Below are 22,539 nucleotides of genomic sequence, written 5' to 3' on the forward strand. Positions count from 1 at the left end.
TTGATAAAGAGGTAATTATTTTCTCACTGAAGTATTAAAAGACTTCAGGTCTAAAGTAAAGGCATCTGAAAGCACGCAAAGTTATGCAACAAGTGTTTCTTGTAAAGGAGTGGAACTTACTATTCATGATGACATTGCTTCCATCTTCGCTACCATTCTGACTCTTAGAATCGTCTTTGCTCACATCAGCAGATTTGTCGTCATCATTCTTCTATTGGTAATTAAACACAATAGTATAAAATTAAAACGCGTATGTTGCAAATATTTCCGTGCAAGCCATGCACACAGCTCTAAATAATAAACTACTAAATCCATTGGAAGCCAAAACGACGCCTTGTAAATTATTGTGTCAAGGTTAACTCTATATTATTTCATAAAGTGTTATGTCGGTCAACTATACATTTTGTTTTGCTGTTATATGGCCTTTCAGCAAGTTTGTAAAGTAAGGAGTTGTTTTAAGTTTGAATACCATTTTCCTCCGTGAAAAAAAAATAAAAAAATAAAATTTGATGTATTGTATATTGCAATGGCTATAGGGTCGACATCGTCACCAAGGCTAACTCAATTTCATAGATAAGCAGCACATCAAAAATTACAAAAAAAAACATCACGCTAAATGGCCTGACGTTTCGAGAAATCCACGGCTATGGTCGAAGCATCAAAACATCACGCCATTAACTGCATGTATGCGTCTTTTTTGGTTAGTTATAGTATTAAGCAGTTTGCAATAACAGCTTATTCTTTGTTCCCAGTCGAATAAAAACGACGACTTGTGGTTATAGACTTTCATAAATCAATTATTATAATTCAAACACAATTCATTTTACGTCATACTTACGTCATCATCAATAGTGTCAGCTTTAATTTCATCCTTTTGGTAAGCATTGCGAAATAAGAATAAGAACAAAGTTTCAGGGGCAGATAATGTTACCCAAAACCTATTTCTTGTCGTCCAAACCGTCCCGTATGGAACATTAAATCGCCAAGAACTTGTATAAATTAGTAAATTTGGTTAATATTTATAATAGCCGCAAGTTTACTATTTATGTATAGTTTATTCTTAAAGACAGTGGACACTATTGGTAGTTGTCAAAGACCAGTCTTCTCACTTAGTGTATCTAAACATATGCATCAAATAACAAACCTGTGAAAATTGAGCTCAATTGGTCGTCGAAGTTGGGAGATATGAATGAAATAAAAAATACCCTTGTCACACGAAGTTGTGTGCTTTCAGATGCTTGATTTCGAGACCTCAAATTCTAAACTTGAGGTCTCGAAATCAAACTCATGGAAAATTACTTCTTCCTCGAAAACTACTTCACTTCAGATTGAGCTGTTTCGCACAATGTTTTATACTATAAACCTCTCCCCATTACTCTTTACCAAGTGAGGTTTTATGCTGATAATTATTTTGAGTAATTACCAAAAGTGTCCACTGCCTTTAATTTAAAGGATTGTGGTTTGATCTCATAGACACCGACGACAAAATTAGAGTGCTTTCTGCTCTATCAGCCAGGCTTCTGATGGGTGATACCAAAGCCTATATCCGTATATGGACTGTAAAAGGGGTAACCCTGTTTCAGCCCCAGGAGTAGGTGGCAACGGCCCGGAACAAAAAACCGTTGGTTTGTAGCCCACACCTTAAAGTGTCCTTCAGGCCTATGTGTCTGGCGATTTACATTAAATTACCTGTGACATTTTGGAGGTGTTATCACTGTCATTATCCATCTTCTCATTTGCATTGAATCCCTCGTTATCATTTGCCTCCGCCCCGCCCCCTCCTCCTTCGATTTTCTCAAGATTCTGAAGCTGAAGCTTTCTCATCTGATCTCGCCTCTCTTTCCTCCTCCGTTTCTTCTCGGCCAGCCTCTTTAGTTTTTCCGCATCCATGTTAAAGATGTTTTCTCGGATTTGCTGGGCCTTCTTCTCCTTTTCCTGGTAATAAATACACACAAAAAAAGCTTGTAATGCGCACACAATGACACGATCTAAAACTAAGTGGTCGAGATTTCCAGATGCGTGGCGCAGCTGAAGACAAAAACCTGTCACCCCTGGAGTGTTGAGACTTTGGTTAATTGAGGAGAAGCATCGCCGTGATACCTCGTTTCATAATAAACTATGTACATTTTGACAAATTATAAATAGAGGTCGATTTGGACATCGGACCCCTTTCTCTTAAAGTTGATCGGGTACCTTTTCAAAATGTCCATAGATTTACATTAAACTTACAGGGTTTGAAGATAATGATAGGGGAATGCTTCATATTACTCACTGAGGTGCTGTAGTTTTTGAGAAATGAGTGAAACAATGTCACGAAAATACGTTTGTAAATGTCATGAAAGAAGTTCATCAGGCTGGTAAAATATCAACGTATTAAATGTATTTTCTAAGAAACACAGCCAAATACTCACGTAATTTTGTTTACGTTTCGACTAGTATCACTAGTCATCCTCAGAACGAGGCACCACCGTTTGTAAATGATTAAATAGTTTTCGTCTCATATGAGATGAAAATCATTTTCATGAAATTGTTTTACTCATTTCCCAAAAACTACAGCACCTCAGCACGTAATATTTTTAGGGAAGCTTTCTACTATCATTATATTCAAACGGTGTAAGTTTATTGTAAATCTATGGACATAGTGTTTTTGTCCAACAAAAGCTACATAGACCCTTTAACGTGCATTACACAACACACACTTGTTAGGATAGGTCAACTGCTGGTTGGTACCCTACCTTTCCCTGGTTCTCCATCTCCTCTGTGTATGCAAGGAAGACAACAGCGAGCATGAGATTGATCAAATAGAAGGATCCCAACATCACGGCTAAGAAGAAGAAGACAACACTCCAACCACCCATAGCTGCGATAACCTGAATTTAAAAGATACAATTTTAATTATTATTGTATTTTTTTTCTCAAGACTTTTAACTGTGTCACTGTTCAGGTAATTCTGCTGCTGGCATCGATTTGAACATTTTTTTTTTTAATAAACCATTTAATGAATGTTCATGTTTGTTGTGTTGTCATTGATTCTACCTCCATGGTCTGAGAAAGACTCTGCTAGGGTCGAAACATCAGGCCATTAACTATTGTTTGCATTTATACCATAGGTCCTTTCGGTTGGTAAGAACTTGCAACAGCTAATTCAATTTTCAGAAAAAAAAGTATGATAACATTTTCTGAGAGCTGATTGGTGAAACCATTTTGTTTTGTTGATATTTGAATCCTGTATATAGATCTTGAAATAAATAAGTAAACAAAAATACAAAAATACAAAACAAAAATACAAAAGGATTTACGGGATAATCAAAGTAGGACCTTCATCCTTAAACAACTTACCAAGTTATAAACGTTTTCCCAGAAGTCGAGAGTGAATATTTGGAAACAAGTCAACATTGCCCAGCCGATGTTATCAAAACTAGTGTAGCCATATTGACCATTCGGGTTTTTTCCGATGTCTGGCAGACATGTGTAGTTCGTGTCACCCATGCATGTACTGTAAGACAAAGAAATGCCATTTTATTCTATAATCATTTGCAATCCTTATTCCACACACACAAACCGATGCTATAAAAGTACACTCATACATACTGAGATATTAACAACAAAGGTATTCAAACTTTGAATGGTGGAAGTGTAACTAAAGAGAGGTTTGCGGAAACACCCCATTAGCATTCTCAAGCATTCTCATGAAGACGCTCCGAGCATACTGATCGAAACGTTGTTTTTAAGACCAACACTTCTCAAACAGATATATTCACAAATGGTGTTATCGCAAACCTCTTCTAGAATGTATGGTTAATGGATGTACAGAACTAAAACACTATAGGTTTGAATGAATACGAGGGGTCTGTACCTCATTCTACTGACAGCTAAAAACAAACACAAGACGAACAAACATGGCCACACACAAAGCATCATACAGGAAAACAATACTAAGGAAGATCAACTAAATTAAACATGTAGGCTATAGCTATAAAGTGTTTCAAATGCGCACACCAAACAACTTAGAATGTTCATAATGTTTGGCTTTCATCAGACGTAGCATTCTTTTTGATATAAAGTTGACAAAAAGTACGATCGTTCAATAATAGCTTAATTATTGTTCTTCCAACCAACTATCAATTCAGAGTTCTTGTTTGATTTGTTTTTAAAATTAAATGTTACAAAGAATAAATAATATTTTACATTTTGTTTTATTAATTCCACTCACCTCACACCGGTGATATTATTGCAAACAAGGGGCTCGCCATTCCAGTATTTCCAGTGGCCTGTAAACAAAGCAAAATGGTGTAATCAGCACTAGGCTAAATACTGCATAAAAAACCTGACACGTTCTATCGTATAGAGCGCTTAAAGCTTTAAAAAGCGTCCGCCATTTTGTAGAAACAAATGACAGTGTGTGTTAGCTCAATAAGTAAAAGAAAAACCAGACAATTTTGAAACTAGATATGTGCGTGAATCATTGTATTCTCTCTTTATAAAATACCTTCCAACCATATTCAATACAAACGCTTTTATAGCCCAAATCGCCCAACGTGTCCGTTTCAGCTACTGAATTACTTGCTTGTTGCTTTTCTGTGCTTTTGTGTTTACAGGCTTTATAAAATTGGCAAAAGAACTCTAACCCCTTAACCAAGTTTGTAAGCCCGAAAATTGTCCTTTGTAATTCAATACCAATTCCTTTAAGTCACTGCAATGAAAAGTTATACTCACTTTCATTCTGGATGAAGTTATAATAGAACTCCTCAGTTTCATTAATTGCAGTTATATTGATATTCAGGACACACTTCTGTCTCAAGACGCCCATGTACAATTGCAAGGAGACCAGGGCGAAGATGGCTAGAACGAAAACAGTCAGTAAGAAGACTTCACCCAACATCTTGGCTGATCGAAGTAGAGCGTTGATTATACTTTTCAAACCTGTCAAAAGAAAAAAGATTTTAGTTTACTTGTGATGCACGTATTTCTATTTTTTGCATTTTGTGGAGACATCTTTTGTTCTTTCCTTTGTTCCTGTAGTTATGAACCTCCCTATGGGGACCCTTAGTTTTTCCTTTTATGTTTTGCTCTCGGCCTTCAAAAGTAGTGAATATTAAATCATATGATTTTTTATATAAAAGACTCACAAAAACATGGTAAGACTTTAAAGGCAGGGTATACTTTTAAAGACCAGGGGTGGATTTCACAAAGAGTTAGGACTAGTCTTATCTCGAGTTAGGACCAGTTACTCGTCCTAACTTAGGACTATCCATGCAATTTGTATATCTCCTAGGACTAGTCCTAAGTTAGGACTGGTCCTAACTCTTTGTGTAATCGACCCCTGGTTCCTCACTTGGTGTAACCAACCATGCATAAGTAACAAACTTGTGAACAATTAAGCTGAAATGCACATCAAAGTTGCAAGAAAATAGTGACAGAAAAAACACCCCTTTCGCATAGTAGTGTTCTCAGATGCTTGGAAAATGCTTCATGCCAGAAGCCTTTTCCCTGATTCAAATTTGTTGGTGAAATATGAACTCTTTCTACTGAACTACAATAACATAAGGTTGTGGTTTCTAACAATGTTTTATTTATCAACAGCTCTCCGTGCTCGAAAAGTCAGGCCATTTTGTGCATTTATACCACTTGTCCTTTTGGTTGATAAGCAGTTTGCAACAACTAAATCTATTTTCAGATGTGAAGGAACTTACAGAGATAAAGAAAACAAAGACTGCGATAACAAACTCACCTGGTATGACCGATATTGTTTTAAAAGCTCTCAGGACCCTGAATGTCCGAATACCAGAGAGATTTCCGACTGGTACTCCTCCAAACTCTAAAATGAATGTGACATATCTAAGAAAGAGAAACAGAAAAAAAAAAACATCTCATTAAATTACGTTAATTATTCGTTCTATAGAGAGGTTCTGAGATGATTATTTTGTTTTCCTTTTCTATTATTTTCCTATTTTCCAACAAAAAGCACTGTCCACACATTGCTTCCCTGTCCAAATAAATATCAAGAGGGGGTCTGGATACAAATGGGAGCTCAAGTGAAAGGTTTACATCATTTTCACCCTCAAGCTTTTGTAAAATAAGAGAAGGCACTTAACACAGTATGTCATGAAGAAAGCACTGTATTTTCGCTGAGCGGTGTTTCCGCCAGAATGCAAAATCTGAAGAACCTCCAAATTAAGTAAGGATTTCAATTAAGTACTCACGCTAAAACGATAACTGAGAAGTCCAGCCAGTTCCATGGATCTCGTAGGTAGGTTTTCTTTTGTAAAATAAAACCTCTGGCGATTATCTTAACAACCATTTCTACTGTGTATATTCCAGTGAAGACATATCTGTGGGGAAAAAATAAAGTGAAATAAGAACCAAACTGGAAGCGATGGAAACATTTTAGAAATTTCAGCTGGATTGTTTAGGAATCTTTTCCAATTGAGATCTGAGACAAAATAACACATTTCTATTATTGCTAAATATGTATATTTGATTTGCGACAGTAGAATGGTAGCAAAACAAGTTCACAAAGAAAAATCCACAAAGCAAAGTAGGTGCTTATGTTTTTCGCAAACAAAACATATATTGATACCTCACCATGCAAGGGCTCAAAACACACAAATATTTGTGAGTATTCACCAAAATATGAATATGATATTTTATATTCGCTGCTCTTTCTTTCATTGGTTTATTTATTATCGCACCTTTTGACATTCTCCATTTGCTCGGAATGATGTGTTTTGTATTGTATTAGGGTGACGTGAGTGGTAGTGGCAATTTTTAAAAGGTTATTATGCTTAAATTTCAATAAGATTAAGTACTTACTCTGCTACCGCTAACAGCACCGAACTGGATACACAAAGGGGGGAAAATGATTAACAGAACAAGTTAGTTTACAAAGAATGAGTGATTCTATCAATCATGAACAAAATAGTAAAAGTATGTTCTAAAAGTCAAAGTATTAATGGTTTTGGGAATCGTTTGATTGTTTTAATCCAAACATAAATGTAGATATACAGTCAAACTGATCTGTGGAAATGTAACTTCAAAAGGTGGTACCGTTTTTGAGATATCACCAAAAATATTGGGTGGTTATGTCCTCGCAAGGAGAATAATCCATATAATTGGAAGACATAATCTGAGAAATATTTCATGCATGATGCATTTCTCAGATTGAACCAGTGTTTTACCCCTTAAAAATGTTGTAGGCCTACATTATCAACAGCTATACTTCAAAGTCAGTGACAGTTGTTATGGTCATTAATGTTTGGAGTATACCCTCACTTAAATCCAAACGTGTTTTACTAAGAATTTACTTTTAAAAAGTATTCCAAAGCTATATCTGAAATGGTTGCTGTTGAAATGAAGAAAGTCAGACCTCGGAAACATCCATATAACCAATGATTTAATGATCTAATAGTTGATGGCATTAAATTGTTTTAGCCTTAATATGAAGCCAAAAGGGGAAAATAATTTTGTTAACTTACTCTTCTGCGTTTGGATCAAACTTGGGTGCATCTAATGCCAGGAAGACGCAGTTGACTAATATAGTCAGGATCACGAAGACATCAAAAAATGTAAAGCAAAGTGTTAAGGTCAAACGTTGAAGTAAACTGAACAATTTGATAACCAGGACTTGAAAATCAAATTATCGTTGCGTTAAGAGCAATTGAGTCAAAACTGAAAATACACATTTCAAACTAGCGTCATTCCATCAATCACTTTGTATGAGGACAAATAAGAAGTGAGCATGTTCCATAAGAAGAGCAAAACCTCATGCATGTTTTGAGAAATGGTTTAGAATATTTGTTGTAGCTTAGTTTAGTTTATTACTTTTTATTGCACATACATCAAAATACACTATGGTGTAAAACGGTAACCACAAACAGACACGCAGGCCCCCCTCGATCACACATTAGAATAAAACAGACAGAGACAAAGGCAAAAATGCAAAAAACAACTGCATAGGAAACACAGAACTATATTTAAAGTAAAAATATTACAAAATCACTATTTAGTATACATTATATGTAACTTTGACGGCAGTTTAAAAGGATATTGGTTGGTGAGGACGTAGAGCATGAACTTCCTGATGGGGTTTAGAGGAGAGAGGAGGAAACATGATTTGGTACTGCTGAGTCGGAACAAGCTACTCTTGCCGAATCGCTTGCCAACCACACAGAATGTCTGCAGGAAAAGTGGAGAAAAATTAAACCGTTATCAAAACATCGAAAAGGTCGTGGCAAAACTCATTTCAATGTAATCATTAACTTATTTTTTGTCAACAATTTTAAAGGATATTAATTTTGTTTTTTTACCCATACACCGATGTGTGTTAGCACTGGATTTCGAAAACTAATTACGAGGGGCAAGGGGAACTTGCCCAAAGACATACGTTATGCAATAACTTTTTGCTGTATAATATAGTATGAACAATTAATGAAATTTGAAAACAAATGATTTACTTTAGTTCCATTATATGTGTATTTTAGTCAATGTTTTGGGGGTGTGGGTGTGCTTATGATGTAGTGTTTGTTCGTAGATACGGGCAACAACAGCTTTTGCTTCACCTTAGGCCCAAGTGACGCTTGTGTTGTGATTAATTATACAACTTCCGTGTAAAATAAATTGTTAGTGTTATGACTTCTCTCATTCGCTAAGTCCCAATCATGACTTTAATTACTTTAATTCTTTCTCGCTTAACTCCCCTTCAACTCCCCGTATACAATTCTGAGGGACTGTTTTTCTCAAGGTTTTTCACAAAAGATGCTAGCATGTTTGGGTGCCGAGGGTGGTCGTTACTTGAATGGTCCGACAACTAATTGCTAGCGTCTACTGTATTCATCCACTGAACATTTCCCAAGAAGAGCGCAAAGTGCTGTCGAATGATTGTTGTATTGTGCGTTCTGAAACTGGTAAAGGGGGAAAGTGCGACAGACACAAATTGAACCATGTCCGGGACTATATGTACTCGTACCGTTCTTGATTATTTACATTAGTGTCTTATAACACCAGATTGTGGGATTGATATCGAATCTTATTTACACGTCATCAAACCTTGATGCATATTTATTTTATATCGCTTCTGCTTAAACTGTTCTGCCATCTTCTCGCTAATAATATGAACTCGTTGTGTTTTGTTTGTTTGTCTGACTGGCTGTTTTTAAAAGCTTCTGCTTATCAAAACAGCCCGTACTCTATTAATTAAATTTATGTTAACTGTTACTTAATGATATTGTTGCTTTACTCCGTAGATGTAATTGTCGACATTGTTTATGCAAGTATGGAAATAAATGTGTATTTGAATTGAATTGAATCGAAAATTGAATTAACTGAAACATGTGATTTGAATTTGTAGTGAATTAACCTGAAGTTATTTGTACAGTATAGCTTGCATTATCACCAAACGTATTACCAATTGTTGCTGTTTTATTTATTATATTTTGATGCGGACAATAAACCGAAAAATAAATTATCTAAGCTACGAAAAAGAAAAAGAAAAAACGAACAAAAGCTCAACAAATTCAACATTAATTTATTGTTTACCGCAAAGTTATTATAAAGGAAAAAAATAATGTACAAATTTCCACATTAAGACAAACAAACACAATTGCTCGATATGCTTGGATTACAGTTGTCCATAACTATTTTCAAACTGAAAATCAGAGTGGCTGCGCAGACTTCGACAGGCATTTTCCTGACAATATAATTGAATGAATTTTGATAAGAGAAGGTGAAATTTCCAAAACACATAATTGAGGACTCTTTAAATACAAGATTTAAGAAGAGCTACTCGAAGAAATGTGTTTACTCTTTTGAGGTCTTCACAGCCACTTCACAATGAGAGAAGAGCTTCTTTTACAGATGAAGTACAAAAGAGATGTGTGTTTATAAGACGTCAGTACAAAACGCGCTTATAGGGCTTCAAACAAATACTTTCAGTTGAAGAGTTTTTACCCCCTGCACCCGAATGCTATAGAAGAAGCATTCCTGACGGACGGCTAAGCTAACTGTTCGTCTTCTGTGCCGTGAAGATTTCGGACTTAAATCTTTGGTGTTTCTGAAAGATTTTGATGGATTTAGTAAACCTATTTGGAATTTTTAGAAAAGATTTGGTCTTATAGGGAGATTGCTTGCATCACAATCCAGGCTAAATAAGGCTGATTATACTGCAGTGAAAGAAAAAAAAAGTAGAAAATAGAAAACAGAAAAAACCGCTACCCATGTACAAATCAGGTTGGTGATAGGCTTGCATACCATGAATTGTTTTTGCAGTGAAATACGAAAAGGTGAGATATATAGAAAGGAAAAAAAACGCTACCAAAGTACAAATCAAGTTGTTGGCTAGCATACTATGGATTTGTGTAAAGCATCACTACCGTACAGTTTGTTTCTATTAAAACTTCAGCACAATTTAGCTGTTGACGGACCATAATAACAATGAACATTTTAAACAAACAAAAAACTAAAACGGAAACTGTTACATAAATTATTTCTAAATATCAACATTTAAAATGTAAAATTATTTTTCAACAAAAATGTATCCGGTAGGGTTTCTTATCATTTCTGTTTTTAACATCAATTTTGTCTTAAATCAAGCTGCAACCACTGACGTTGGGTTGAACTTAAGCTTACGATTTTATATTTGTATTTAATTTGCTCCTAAGAAATGGCAACGGTACAAATGTGAAAACAAACAATCCAAAACATGTCCAATACGTGCATTGAGCCATCTGGGCAATTATTCATTGCCCTTTAATTGATGTCATTGACATTACCAATGGAAGAAAGGTAATGTTTAAACAGCTTAATTGAAAGCTCAAAACCACACAAATTAATGTTACAGTGCCAATTAAATACGTGTTACTGTTGTAACCGCTTATAACAAGAGTGCCGGTGTGTGTTAATACCATGCTCTTGGCGAGTATATTGCTGCCCAGAATCGGCATTTTGTGTTATTCGGGAAAGACTGTCCCATTTTCACCGCTCTACTTTCTCTACAAAACAGTTGAAGCTCAGAAATTTCACAGTGCCAATTAAATACGTACACTTTGTGTGTACTCGTTTATATGAAGAGTGCTTAGCTCGTGGTGTGACCATTATAAAAAGAGTACTCTTGGCGAGTACATTGTTGTCCAGAATCGGCATTTTGTGTTATTCGGGAAAGACTGTCCCATTTTCAAGGCTCTAAAATGTTGCGCTGAAGCAGAAAACGGGACAGTACAAGCGCAACATCCATGGAAAAGGGGGCCATTCAAAAATTGTACCCCAAGCATTCTAAGGGAACTTGTTGAATGTAAAGTTCTGTTAACAATTTAAAAACACACTCATTAATGTTCAAAACATCTTAAATTGAATTGTTGTGCCTTGTTTTTGTCTCCAATGGGTTCTTAGCTAATACAGTGATTAAGTTCGCTTTTCTGAGATGAGTCTTTGGCTTCACAAACATAATAACTGAAATACAATAAAAACAATTGAATTCGTCACCATGGTAAGATTTACAAATAACATAGAGCCATTGTAAATTGTTTTAACTTGAAATGAAACGACAAAATAACGCTATAGACAATCGAATATAACTTGGGGAATTGCCTTCCACGTCCTTTTAAGTATCTTTTAACGAATATAATATGTCCACCAACCAACAACCCAACAGCCATGTTGTTGACAAGAAAGTTTATAAATAGCCAATATGAAACTTTTGTCTGTAAAGTTCCACTGTCTTCGCCCTAGCGATAGCTGGATCTCTTGACGTCACTGAAACAGGCGGGAACAAGGAGTGATCGATAAACGGCAGGGTCGGGCACCAGTACGGTGAAGGGTCGGGCACCAATCCGGTGCATGGTTGGGCTTCTAGTGGTGCAACCGGACAACAAGGAGAAAATAATATCGAACGGTGTGATCCAAAGGGGGATAGTATTGAATTCGTTTCTTGTTTAAATCGATTGTTTGTGAGACAAAATAGCAACCAGAATTTACCGGGGGATTGTGTTTTTATCACTTAAAAATGTTTAAGCACTTTATGAAACTTATTTTGTATTGGTATTAACAAGAAATGGAGACAATTATCCCCTCCAAAAAGATGGGATGTACAATCAAGTGTTTTTTCTGAATTTGAAAGATGCTTTAAATTACAAAATGAACTTAGTTCTTTAAAAAATATTCACTCGCCTTGGAGTGTGAATGCCAAGATAACTTGTTTAAATATCCTGAACTAACTGTGAATTTATAAGTTTGATTTGATCTAAATTGAATTGAATTCAACACACACGTATTTGCAGCCACATGGTAATCTGAAATTGTACAAATTGGTAGCTGTACACTGCTTTAGAAAAAAATCTCTTGGTCACTCAAATTTCTACACAAGGGAAGTTTTTCAGGAGAATTTGAACATTATTATTATTATAGTAACTAAAAATTTAAAACTGTGAAAGAGTGAAGTTGTGACAATAATGACGGTTGCATAACGTTAACCAACAATCTTCATAAACTAACCCCAGCACACCGCAAACACTGGTGTTAAATTGACTCTTTTCTTCGTTCTCTGTACATTTACACCGTGGTGCCGTTTCAGTGTTATCACAATTTAATACCAGAAAGAATCAACTTGAAGGGAGAGATACCTTTGGTAATAATTCCAAACAATTACAATAAAAGATTACTTTGTAAAGAACCTCGGACAGATGTTGATATTCCAAACAAATTGCTAGAAACAACCCCTTTGAAGCAATGCAGTTTCAGAGAAAGATAAGTTTCACCCCCGAAATTTGAATCCGAGAAAGGCTTAAGATATTAAGCATTTCCCAGCAGACATCGGAAAGCACACAATTCTACGCAACAAGAGTTTTTTCTTTCATTATTTTCTTTCAACTTCGATGAACATATTGAGCCCAAATTTCCACAGGTTGCTTATTAATGGGACACACGAAGTAATAACAATTGTCTTTGACAGTTATATTCTGCCTTTAACACCACCATTTTCCAAGTGTAAAAAATATCCGGCACCGGAGCTCTTTAAATCTTTGGTGAGCAAATGTGCCCGGTATTTTATTCGAAAGCAGCATCTTATTTTGAGTAGGAAAACAATGAAAAGCTTCAAGGCTTCGCTTTTAAAGAGGAATTTGGTCCTAAAAGACTTATTTCTTCTGATTTTATTTGTTAAGGATAAATTGAAGGTGCAACTTATCTAAAACAGGAAAACTACAACAGTAATGGTAAAATAATTTCTAAGTTACCTAATGATTGTTCAAAGTATTCGTCGAACTGCATACAATTTTGACTCAATCTTTTTTAACGAAATGCTTACTCGTTGCTGTTTCTACCACTCGGAATGGTTCTTATGGGTTCCATTATAAAAACATGTTTGAAACAAAACATTGAAATTGTAATATTTATAATTTATCAACTGGTTTAAGTGACGGCATTCATTTTCAAGGCGGTTCTTAAACCAGTTGATGTCACCAATTATAATGAGTGGTTTCCAGAAAACATTTTACAAAGATTATATTGAAAGGAGCCACTGCAAAACAAATGCAAAATTTTTGTTTGATTTTTGCGTACCGTGGTCTGTATTACTAATAACAGCCATCAGCGTGTCTTAAAAGTGTCTCGATTTGTTGATTGGGTAAAAGCCCCATGTCGAATGATTTTTAAGAATTATAAATTTGATCATTTGAAAGGCAATCGCTGATTCATTAACTTTCGGACTGGTCTCTCATCAGCTAGCGAGCTCGGTGGACTAGGGGTAAAGACGTCCGCTCAAGAATGCAGAATTATGGCTTTAAAATTCCAATCGAATAGCCAAGCCGTGTATTGTTTCCCCAACAAGACTTGGAAAGCACAAGGTATACAGTGCTTATCACACTTGAAATATTTCCCTTTACTCAGTGTTATTTTATTTGACCACTCCAGGTGCGAAATGTTAATATCAGACAACCCAAATAAGCCCTTTGCTAGCAATAATTCACGAATGTACTTAGTATCAAAATGATATTCTCCGAATGTTGACACAACGCTTTGAGAATGCAAAATAATATTGGGAAAACGGAATTCCATCATCAGGTAGCCGTGAGAACTTTCAATATTTTTTACCTCCGTGACGAGATTGATAAAGTATAACCCCCACCAGTGTGTCACTAAAGGTTGATAGTTTCAACCCCAGCTAACCCACGAGGGGCCAGTGGGTTAAACCGCCATGTTGACATGTCCTAAATATACAGGTCTCACCTGTTTACTATCGTTTGTCAAAGCGCAGAATTAAGAATACCATCTCTAATATTGTACTAGATTATTTCTGTTCATATTGTTTGAACAACACGCACTAATGCCAGCCTATAAATAACAACCTAGTTGGTTTGATTTTTTTTAATCCGAACTGTCTTATTTTGACGCAGTTTTCAAACATTCTTACATCACAGTTGATGACCTAAAGAGCCTTAACATAACAATTTAGAGTAAAATATGTTTATGTTTTGTTTATGTGTACAGTTAAATCTTTTATTTGTAGTTTTTATGCAATCGTTTACGTTGTATTCAAGTGTTTTCAATCCAAACATTTTTTCATAACGTTGCTAAAAAATATATATATATATCTAAAAAACCTGCTAGTATATGTACTCAACCACTTGTGATATGAATCTTTTTAAAATGATCGTATATGTTTAGACGCATATTGAATAAAACTCATCGAGCGGACGAGTTGGTGAACACGAGAGGATGGTTGTATACTGAGTTTTTAAAGAATTGTTGAAAACAAGAAAGAGAAATTAACAGACGTGAAATGAGAAACGTTTAAGAAGGAAGGCGGGTGAAAGAGAAGGGAAGTGAAGAAGAAACAGTTATTTATATATTTGTTGATTCCTTGTTTAATACCTGTTCATCATGTCGCACTGCATCCAGCTCCTCAATCGGCTTCCCGTAAAGAGACTTTGGGAATGTTCCGAGCGACTCCGGTAAATCCTTACCATCCGCCAAGTCCGTATCATAAACTTTCCCGGTTTCAACCTCCTCCTCTTCCATTTCCGACATAAGGCTGAGCCGGCTAAAAGCCCGCTCTGCCGTGGGCTGTGCATTATTCGCACTGCCCTTCAACTTCAGGTTCACCAGCGCTTCTTTTGTGAGCGCTTTAAAGTTCGGATTTGGACTTTTGTCAGTCATTTTGCTGTTTTTGGTGTGTATCATCCCTTCAGATGGAACTCCAAGACGAAGGGATTTTAACCTATCACCTCTGCATAGAGTAGATAGGAATCAGTGTATCATTCAACGCCGATGTCTTGAGTCTTAGCGCCGCCATTTTAAGAGGGTTAACTCCAGCCCGCTCCCATTGGTCTGTTTCATCTCAGTCTAAAACAATATCAACCAACAGCTGAATTGAAGTTGTTACTACCACTGATGTGCCTTGCTGGATTCTTATCTAGACGTGTAGCATCTTGGTCTCTTAGAGTTTTACCGTGAAAGCAGAACTTATTAGTCCAAAATGGAGTCCGGTTGTAGTTTGTGTCCCCCGTCCAAGCACCACCACTCACCGAATATCGATCGTCGTTGCAACCCGATGTTATGTCCAAAACACCACCACCATGGCCACTCAATCTTACAGGTTCGATGATAACCGGCCACTCTTACAGGTGCGATTGTAATCTCTCATAAACTGTACTTCTTTCACTTTACAAGAACTTTGGAGCAATTTCATCAACTCGTTAATGGTAGTAATGGCTGTGACAGTTATATTCCAAACGAGAGTCCCACCAACAGCCACAACGCAATATCAATTTGCTAATAGGTAGACATATGGTCCTTGTGGTCTAAGTTGATCTATCTGCACGGCCGCTGTCTACTGTATTCGGATAGGATTAAGTGATCTGAGGGGGGCCATCTTCAAGGAGTTGATCCCCAGTTACCATAGCACTCACCATTATGCCGGGTTGGATCCCATTCAACGCGCATGCGTCACTTACTATACACGTATAGATATTTCATTGTTACGTTAATTAGTGCTCTGGGAGATTTCTACACAGCTTTTGTGTGGCCCCTTTACTTGCCGTAATCCCCTTGGATGGTACCATCTATTCTCTCGCTGTTTATGTAAGACATGTAGGTCTAGTGGGTTGTTATGGGATATCGATGGTGTACAGAAAGCACTCAGCTTCGGCTGAGAGCAGCAAATTTGTTGACCTTGTGATGGAGAACATTATTGGGGAGTTAAACTTTAGAAGTGGTAGACGCATCCTTTTGACACACGCCCTCTCTTACCTGATCCCTTAATCCTTAATCTTCAATGTATGTTTTTTAATAGTTATTGAATTAAAAATGCATTTTATTATAATAAAAAAGCGTATGTACTAGCTCGTTCCCCAAATTAATCATCTTCAGTAACATTGTTTATTTGTTCGAGTACGATCAATTGGTGCTGTCTTTACATAAACAACGACCTCAAGATACTTTAAGATTCTTTTAATCTCAAGTTGATTTGAATGTAAAAATGAACGTGTACTGCGAAACTTGTATTGTTCTCTTATTAGACCTCGACTGGAGTATTGTACTGTTGTTTTTGACTCAATTTCTCAATCACAATCTGACCGACTAGAAAGGCGTTATTGTTTTTTATGTACAAAGTTCTTAACAACAACAATCAAGGTGATGTTACTTATTTGGAAATGTGTAAATTATTTAGGTTACCATAGAGCTTACCAACTCTTGCCCAGAGTAGAAAAGTTAACGATTGCTTGTTCCTCTACAAATATATCCACAACAAGTGTAACTTAACCACTGATAATGATTCATGCAAGTGAATCAAAGAATAGAAATACACTTGTTGCAAAGAATATTGTGCTGGCAGATGCCTTAGAAAGGATTCAGTGATTAAAGCCTTTCTCAGGTTAATTTTTTTAATACAAAATTACTCTTTCTCTTAAAGGCCGTGAAAAATGATAGCTTTGAGGGACGGAAAATACATATACATTATAAAACAAGCCCTACTGATTCCAAATAAAATATTACTTTACCATTATCTGTGTATTTGACCTTGAAAAAGAAGCGACAACCCTAGCACTCGCATGACCCCCTCTGCCCCCATAACGTAAAAGTAGGACTTTGAGATAATGATATGCACGTGACCCCAAAAACGTCATAAAGGAGATCGAGTCACGTGACGCGGAAGTACACTAGGAGCTTCAACGTGTGTGTGTATGCTTTGTTTTCGCCGTAGCGATGCGAGCTTCACAATTTTATCCTCTGGTTGTATCCCAGTTTAGTATCATTTAATCTTCGATTTGTGTATCTAAAGTTCAGTGCCGACACTATCAAAATGCCCGAATCGTGTGTTTTAGGCGGGTGCACACGTAATATACTGAAAAATCCCGAAGTATTTTGGTTGTTGTTTCCCCAAGATAGTGCACTGCCAGCGAGCATGAGTTCGTTTCGTCAACAACACACGTTCCGACTTCACACTACATGTAGGTAGTTCATCTTTTGTCTGCTCGGCTCACTTCACCGATGATTGTATTGACGAAACAGTTAAGAAGAAGCGAAGTCTTGGCTTGCCATTTCGGTTCAGACTTAAAGTTGGGTATGTCCCAAGCATCAAAGGACCAACAGTATCGGTCATGCATCAACGTCCGACACCGAGTACTTCGACGGGAATTCCTTCGACGTCCGCCGATGTGCAGACTCAGTCGGATGAGCCCGGCCCTAGCAGTTAGCACAAGCACCGCAGAGAAGACATGGAGTACAGATCCTCGTAAGCGCTCTGGGGGAGCATACCTCAAAAGGGAAAGAGCAAGGGTATGTACAAACCACCGATTTCGTTTGTCCAATTATTCATAATCATGGTCATTGGGGAAAGTTTCAATGCGGTTGTAAATTTAACAGTAATTAATACAAAAATTTATCTGAAAATGTTTTCTATTTTTTTTTTAAGTCAATGCCATGCCATGGACTTCATTCAGCTTGAAGTAATTGAATTTTAAAACTGTTCTCTCATGGACCAGCAGACACTGTATTTGTCACTAAAGGTTTGTACACCTTTTGTTGAATATTTTTCAGGGTCGGCTTCTGCCAAGAAAGTTGCAGCCATTCTGGACAGCACATGGACAAGAAAGGATGTGAAAATGTTGTCGCCATCCATGCAGACATCCTCGGTGGAAGGCTTCCACTCGGTTATTAACCAGTACGCGCCTAAGATGTTTTCATTTTTGTATGAGGGCATGTTATGCAGGTGAGCAAGTTTGGTCTACATACTAGGTTTAACCATATACTTTAGAGGGTGGTTGCGGGGGGGGGGGGGGGGGGTGTTGAGGTGCACTGCAGATCTCCCAAGGCTATCTGTAGTGTATGCCTTAGAAGCTGTGGGATGGGGAATTGACTAGAAAGAATAACTACGGGCCTGACCCCCCTAACTAATTTATGGGACCTGCCCTTGATTTTTGCAATTTTTCAAAGAGTAGATCATAATTGGGTGAAACTTTTAGGTTTCATGATTAAGGTGTAAAAACAAAATGTACATGTACAGTGCATTAGTATTTTGTGCATTCCACTAGCTTTCATTTAAAGGTTCGGCCAAGGTTTTGGCAGTACATACTGCAACACCATGCATTTTATCATACAAGTACATCCCTGTTTATTTCAGAATATACCTTGCTGCGCTTCATTTCAACGAGAACACCAACAGGGCACAGGCCATGGACAGGGAGGGCAATCCAGCATTCAGCATCTGCTATCCAAGGGCCAAGCAGACCACGGGGGGATATACTGTCAGGAAGGTGCTCATAAAGGCCACTCACAGTAAGTGCATGGTTGTGTGCAAGTACATACATATGCTGGCACAAGAGGTGTTCTTGTCGTGATTAATGATTTCTTTGCAAATAAACTTCAACTGATCTAAGTAATTTTTACTTTTTATTTGGGGCACAGTACAAAGACTAAATTTCTGTAAGATACAGTTGATGTTCAAGTCTCCTTTTTTTACAGTTTATTTCAAATGAACAACTTCTTTGTTTTGGGGGCACCCCCTTATTTTTGTGTATAAAATTTTCCTTGTTTCACAATTTGCGCCTAGTTTTTCACCCTTCACATTCCTCTAGCAATATTTTGCATGCATCAAAGTTAACCAATTGATTAGGCAAATCCACATGAAGTTGTATGTGCACATTGTGGGTTGTGTCCTTATAATTGATTTTATTACATTATAGATTTCAGCAAGAGGATCATGGAAAAGGTTCTGTTACTCTGCGCAGCTGGGGCAGACACCAGAGCCAAGTACCCGGAGCTGAAGGCAAATCCTGGATATCTAACAGCAAAGGTAACTCGCCCTGACAAAACACAGGCTGTGAAAGAATTTGTGTCAAGGTTTGGTAAAGCGGTGGAGCCTGTAGGAAGACCAGAGGGGACTGAAGGTGTGGTTGTTCCAGCAAGTATGGCAACAAAGAAGAAGAAGAAGAGCAAGCTTGCTGACAAAAGGCATACTGAGGGCCAACAAGAGGGAGAACCTTCATCCAGAAAGAAACGCAAGAAGTAAACGCCAAGTTGCCGCTAGCACATTCTTTGTGATTTTATTAAAGTTGTGTGTAAACCAACAGGGTACATTGAAAACTTGTGGATAAGGACTGTTGCAACTAACACAAAATTGGAAGTTTTTTGGTTTTAATACCTTTGATAAATTCTTGTGAAACATTACAGTAGATACTGGCAAGGCATGTACCGACCTACAAAATTGCCACAAAAAATATCAACTTGGAATGCTGCGTTTGCCTGGTTTAAATAAGCTAAATGTTTACGTGCACAATCTTTATTATACTGTTGCCCACTTCTGAACAAAACACAAGAATTCGTCAAATGCGGTCAGTTTCATATTTCTAAAAAGAAACACAATAAAATGTTCTGTGTGAAACACTCAACTGTCAAAGAAACACAAAGAGAACTGGATATTTGGGACCCAAGAATTTACTCTTTGTAAGCAGGACTTCCTTGTTAAGGTGATTTTTAATGACTTGACCAACCTGTTGTACTAAAAATAAAAAAACCACAAGATTTAATAAATCGCAGTGCCAATTTTGAACTAAGTGAAAGATTTTTTTTGTAATTTTATTTTGCCCATGAAATTGGTGTGTCTGCATTCCACTGCTCAGTGGGAAGATGTAGTTTAGTTTGTTACAGGTAATACAGTGAAGATGCCTCTGACAGTGATTTTATCAAAATTCTCAAGATAAAAAAAAACATGCTTCCAAAACAAAGGTTCATGAATGCAACCTGTGCCTTGGGGTATTGAAAAAGTCGAAATGGCATCTCACACCCTTTTTCCTCAAACAGAAATTTTGGATTATCGTCAGTCATAATATTTTCTCAATTTGTCAGTGTAGGGACCCATTTGCTGCAGTATATATGGGTGGGTGGGTGAGTGGGTGGGTGGGGGTGACGACACAACAGAGCATAATCCTTTGATATTCATTATGCATTCATTTCAGCATGCATTTATTGTTACTTGGTTTGCACACTAGAATACTATTCGACTGAACTCAACCAATATAACTAGCCATGGCTACCACTACATTTTTTAAATAAAAATGCAACAACATATTTTTTAAATTTGACATCGTGGTGAGCTTGAATTTTAACAAACACATGTACTTGTGCCGTATAATTGTACATTTTTTTTATTGTAAAGTACAAATTCTGTTTTATTTTTCCTACTCATCCATGAGTGCATCACAAAAATGAATTTGACATGGCATTCCCTCAAATATATTTAGTCCAAAACTTTGAATGTAAAATATTTTGTGTAAAAAAAATAAAAAAAATGCAAAGGCCTCTTTTGTAAACTTTACAAAAATGCTTGACCGTTCAAACTCATTTTTGAAAGACTCATCATATTTACATTGTAAAGTGTATATTTACTCCTAAACCATGTAAAAGTGTTACTGATATCCAGTTATGTGTTACTATATTGTAAATCTACATGTCATCAAGGTCAGGAAATCTAAACCCTTCATAGTTGCCTCCTTCATCGGGGAAAGTCGTTCTGGTTATCCCCATTATGCATGCTGGGAGGGGCACTTTGTTGTGTCTTCCAAGGTAACCATAACACCACCTGATCACCTGCCGATAAGACACATGTCTGTACTTTCTGTGAAATAAAAAATAATACCGTTCTGTTTTACAATCAACAAACTGTATATCATTTGTCCATTTGTTACGTTGAATTGACCAATGTTCTAGCCAGTATCAGTGTTACCAGGATAAGTGGGATTTACTGAAATGGGCTTATCAAGAGAGTCGCCTTTACTTTGGGGGTGGGAAAAGTGTCCTGATACATGTTCATGTATGTCACGTTTCTCATAAAATAGATTATCTGAATATAATAACCAGGTTGTGTGCTTCTATTTCGGTTCAAAAATCTTACTGAAAAAAAAGTTGAAATTTAAAAACATTGAAAATTAACTCTTACCGTGGAAGGTCACCTTCAACAGCTCTATCCCCATACTGTTGTCGGTACGCATAGTACGCTGTCTCTAGTGTTCCGGGGTTCAGACATGTAGCCGAATACCAAGGATGGTCTGTAAAACAACTGAAACCCTCAGTGTCGACTCCAGTATGAACGATTTTCTCCTGTATGGCTGCAATCTCTTTACAGCAAATGCAGTTGTGAACGAACTCCATCACCAAACATTTACCACAGGAACACCTTCAATTCAAAAAGCAAGACAATTAATAAGTCAGACATTTTTTTAGAGAACTGTGGCATGGAATTTAACTCAACATTCATGTACACAACTGAATTTCACTTGGTTGACATCATGACAAATTAGACACTAACAGTTACAGAAAACTACTCACAAACAAAGCTTTCTTTGCATTGTATGATGTATGATTGTGTAGATATAGACGAGCGAGTATAAAGGCCTATGATTTTATGAGCCAAATGACCAGGTATACACACATGGGTACGTGTTTTGCCCTCATCAATATCAGCAAAAGCCTACATACACAGGCTATGTAAAATCAGTGAACTTTACTATGTCAATGATTCAGAAATTAAAATTACCAGTCGGTATTGTTCAATCGCTCGTTGTTGGCAGCTTAGTCATTCCCATCTTGTTCTTCATCGGGGTCGGCGTCATCGGCAGCAGCAGCGTCACCTTGCTGTTGGCGTGGTCTTGCCAGTGGCTCGAATCTATATGGTTCAGCCCCACGAACCACCTCCTCATCCTCATCGTCTGGCTCAACGTCATCGCTGTCTCCCGATCCCCCTGAGATACTTTCATATCCTTCACTGAAACCATCAGAATCTACACTGATTTCTTCCCAAAATTCGTCACCGGAGTTTTCAGAGTCTGACATGTTTACTTCGTCGAGATAGAATCGGCGGACAATACACGTACATTACATGTGGGGCTTGCGTAGCGTGCGTGAGTTGTATGGGTACCAGACTTAGTCAGTCTCCTTTATGACGTCACAGCCATTGCGCAACAACCAATCGTGACCTCTGCATTTTCAGAATCGCGACGCGCGGGCTTTTTAAAAAATCCTTGTTTTAATCTTTTTACAATTTCGAGAAATTAT

General features: G+C 37.1%; 2 protein-coding genes and 1 pseudogene across 2 annotated transcripts in view; 1 reads left to right on the forward strand and 2 right to left on the reverse strand.

Moving 5' to 3' along the window:
* LOC139941547 (sodium channel protein 1 brain-like) overlaps positions 1–15,802 on the reverse strand; it is a 31,390-nt gene extending 15,588 nt beyond the window's left edge. The window contains exons 1-13 of the mRNA XM_071938097.1: positions 14,860–15,802; positions 8,046–8,175; positions 7,476–7,563; positions 6,814–6,837; positions 6,204–6,332; positions 5,732–5,838; positions 4,717–4,923; positions 4,214–4,271; positions 3,340–3,496; positions 2,736–2,870; positions 1,690–1,935; positions 839–871; positions 121–211 (exon numbers count right to left, since the gene is read on the reverse strand). Of these exons, the coding sequence (XP_071794198.1) occupies positions 121–211; positions 839–871; positions 1,690–1,935; positions 2,736–2,870; positions 3,340–3,496; positions 4,214–4,271; positions 4,717–4,923; positions 5,732–5,838; positions 6,204–6,332; positions 6,814–6,837; positions 7,476–7,563; positions 8,046–8,175; positions 14,860–15,168 (1,714 nt within the window). The 5' untranslated portion in view covers positions 15,169–15,802. The remainder of the gene's footprint in view (positions 1–120; positions 212–838; positions 872–1,689; positions 1,936–2,735; positions 2,871–3,339; positions 3,497–4,213; positions 4,272–4,716; positions 4,924–5,731; positions 5,839–6,203; positions 6,333–6,813; positions 6,838–7,475; positions 7,564–8,045; positions 8,176–14,859) is intronic.
* A 1,329-nt stretch (positions 15,803–17,131) lies between these two features.
* On the forward strand, positions 17,132–20,364 carry LOC139942242 (uncharacterized). Its single transcript, XM_071939029.1, has 4 exons — positions 17,132–17,766; positions 18,028–18,199; positions 18,611–18,765; positions 19,173–20,364. The coding sequence occupies exons 2-4, from the start codon at positions 18,093–18,095 to the stop codon at positions 19,496–19,498; spliced, it is 588 nt and encodes a 195-aa protein (XP_071795130.1). The 5' UTR covers positions 17,132–17,766; positions 18,028–18,092; the 3' UTR covers positions 19,499–20,364.
* A 31-nt stretch (positions 20,365–20,395) lies between these two features.
* On the reverse strand, positions 20,396–22,359 carry LOC139942241 (P2X purinoceptor 7-like; annotated as a pseudogene).
* Between the last annotated feature and the right edge of the window lie 180 nt (positions 22,360–22,539).

Source organism: Asterias amurensis, chromosome 9, assembly GCF_032118995.1.
Source record: "Asterias amurensis chromosome 9, ASM3211899v1".
Classification (NCBI taxonomy): domain Eukaryota; kingdom Metazoa; phylum Echinodermata; class Asteroidea; order Forcipulatida; family Asteriidae; genus Asterias; species Asterias amurensis.

Bases quoted from the DNA above. Each gene is read 5' to 3' on its own strand.
- LOC139942242 (XM_071939029.1), top strand. From the start codon at position 18,093: ATGTTGTCGCCATCCATGCAGACATCCTCGGTGGAAGGCTTCCACTCG. The intron at 18,200-18,610 runs GTGAGCAAGTTT...TGTTTATTTCAG, and splicing joins TATGAGGGCATGTTATGCAG to AATATACCTTGCTGCGCTTC. The intron at 18,766-19,172 runs GTAAGTGCATGG...ATTACATTATAG, and splicing joins GCTCATAAAGGCCACTCACA to ATTTCAGCAAGAGGATCATG.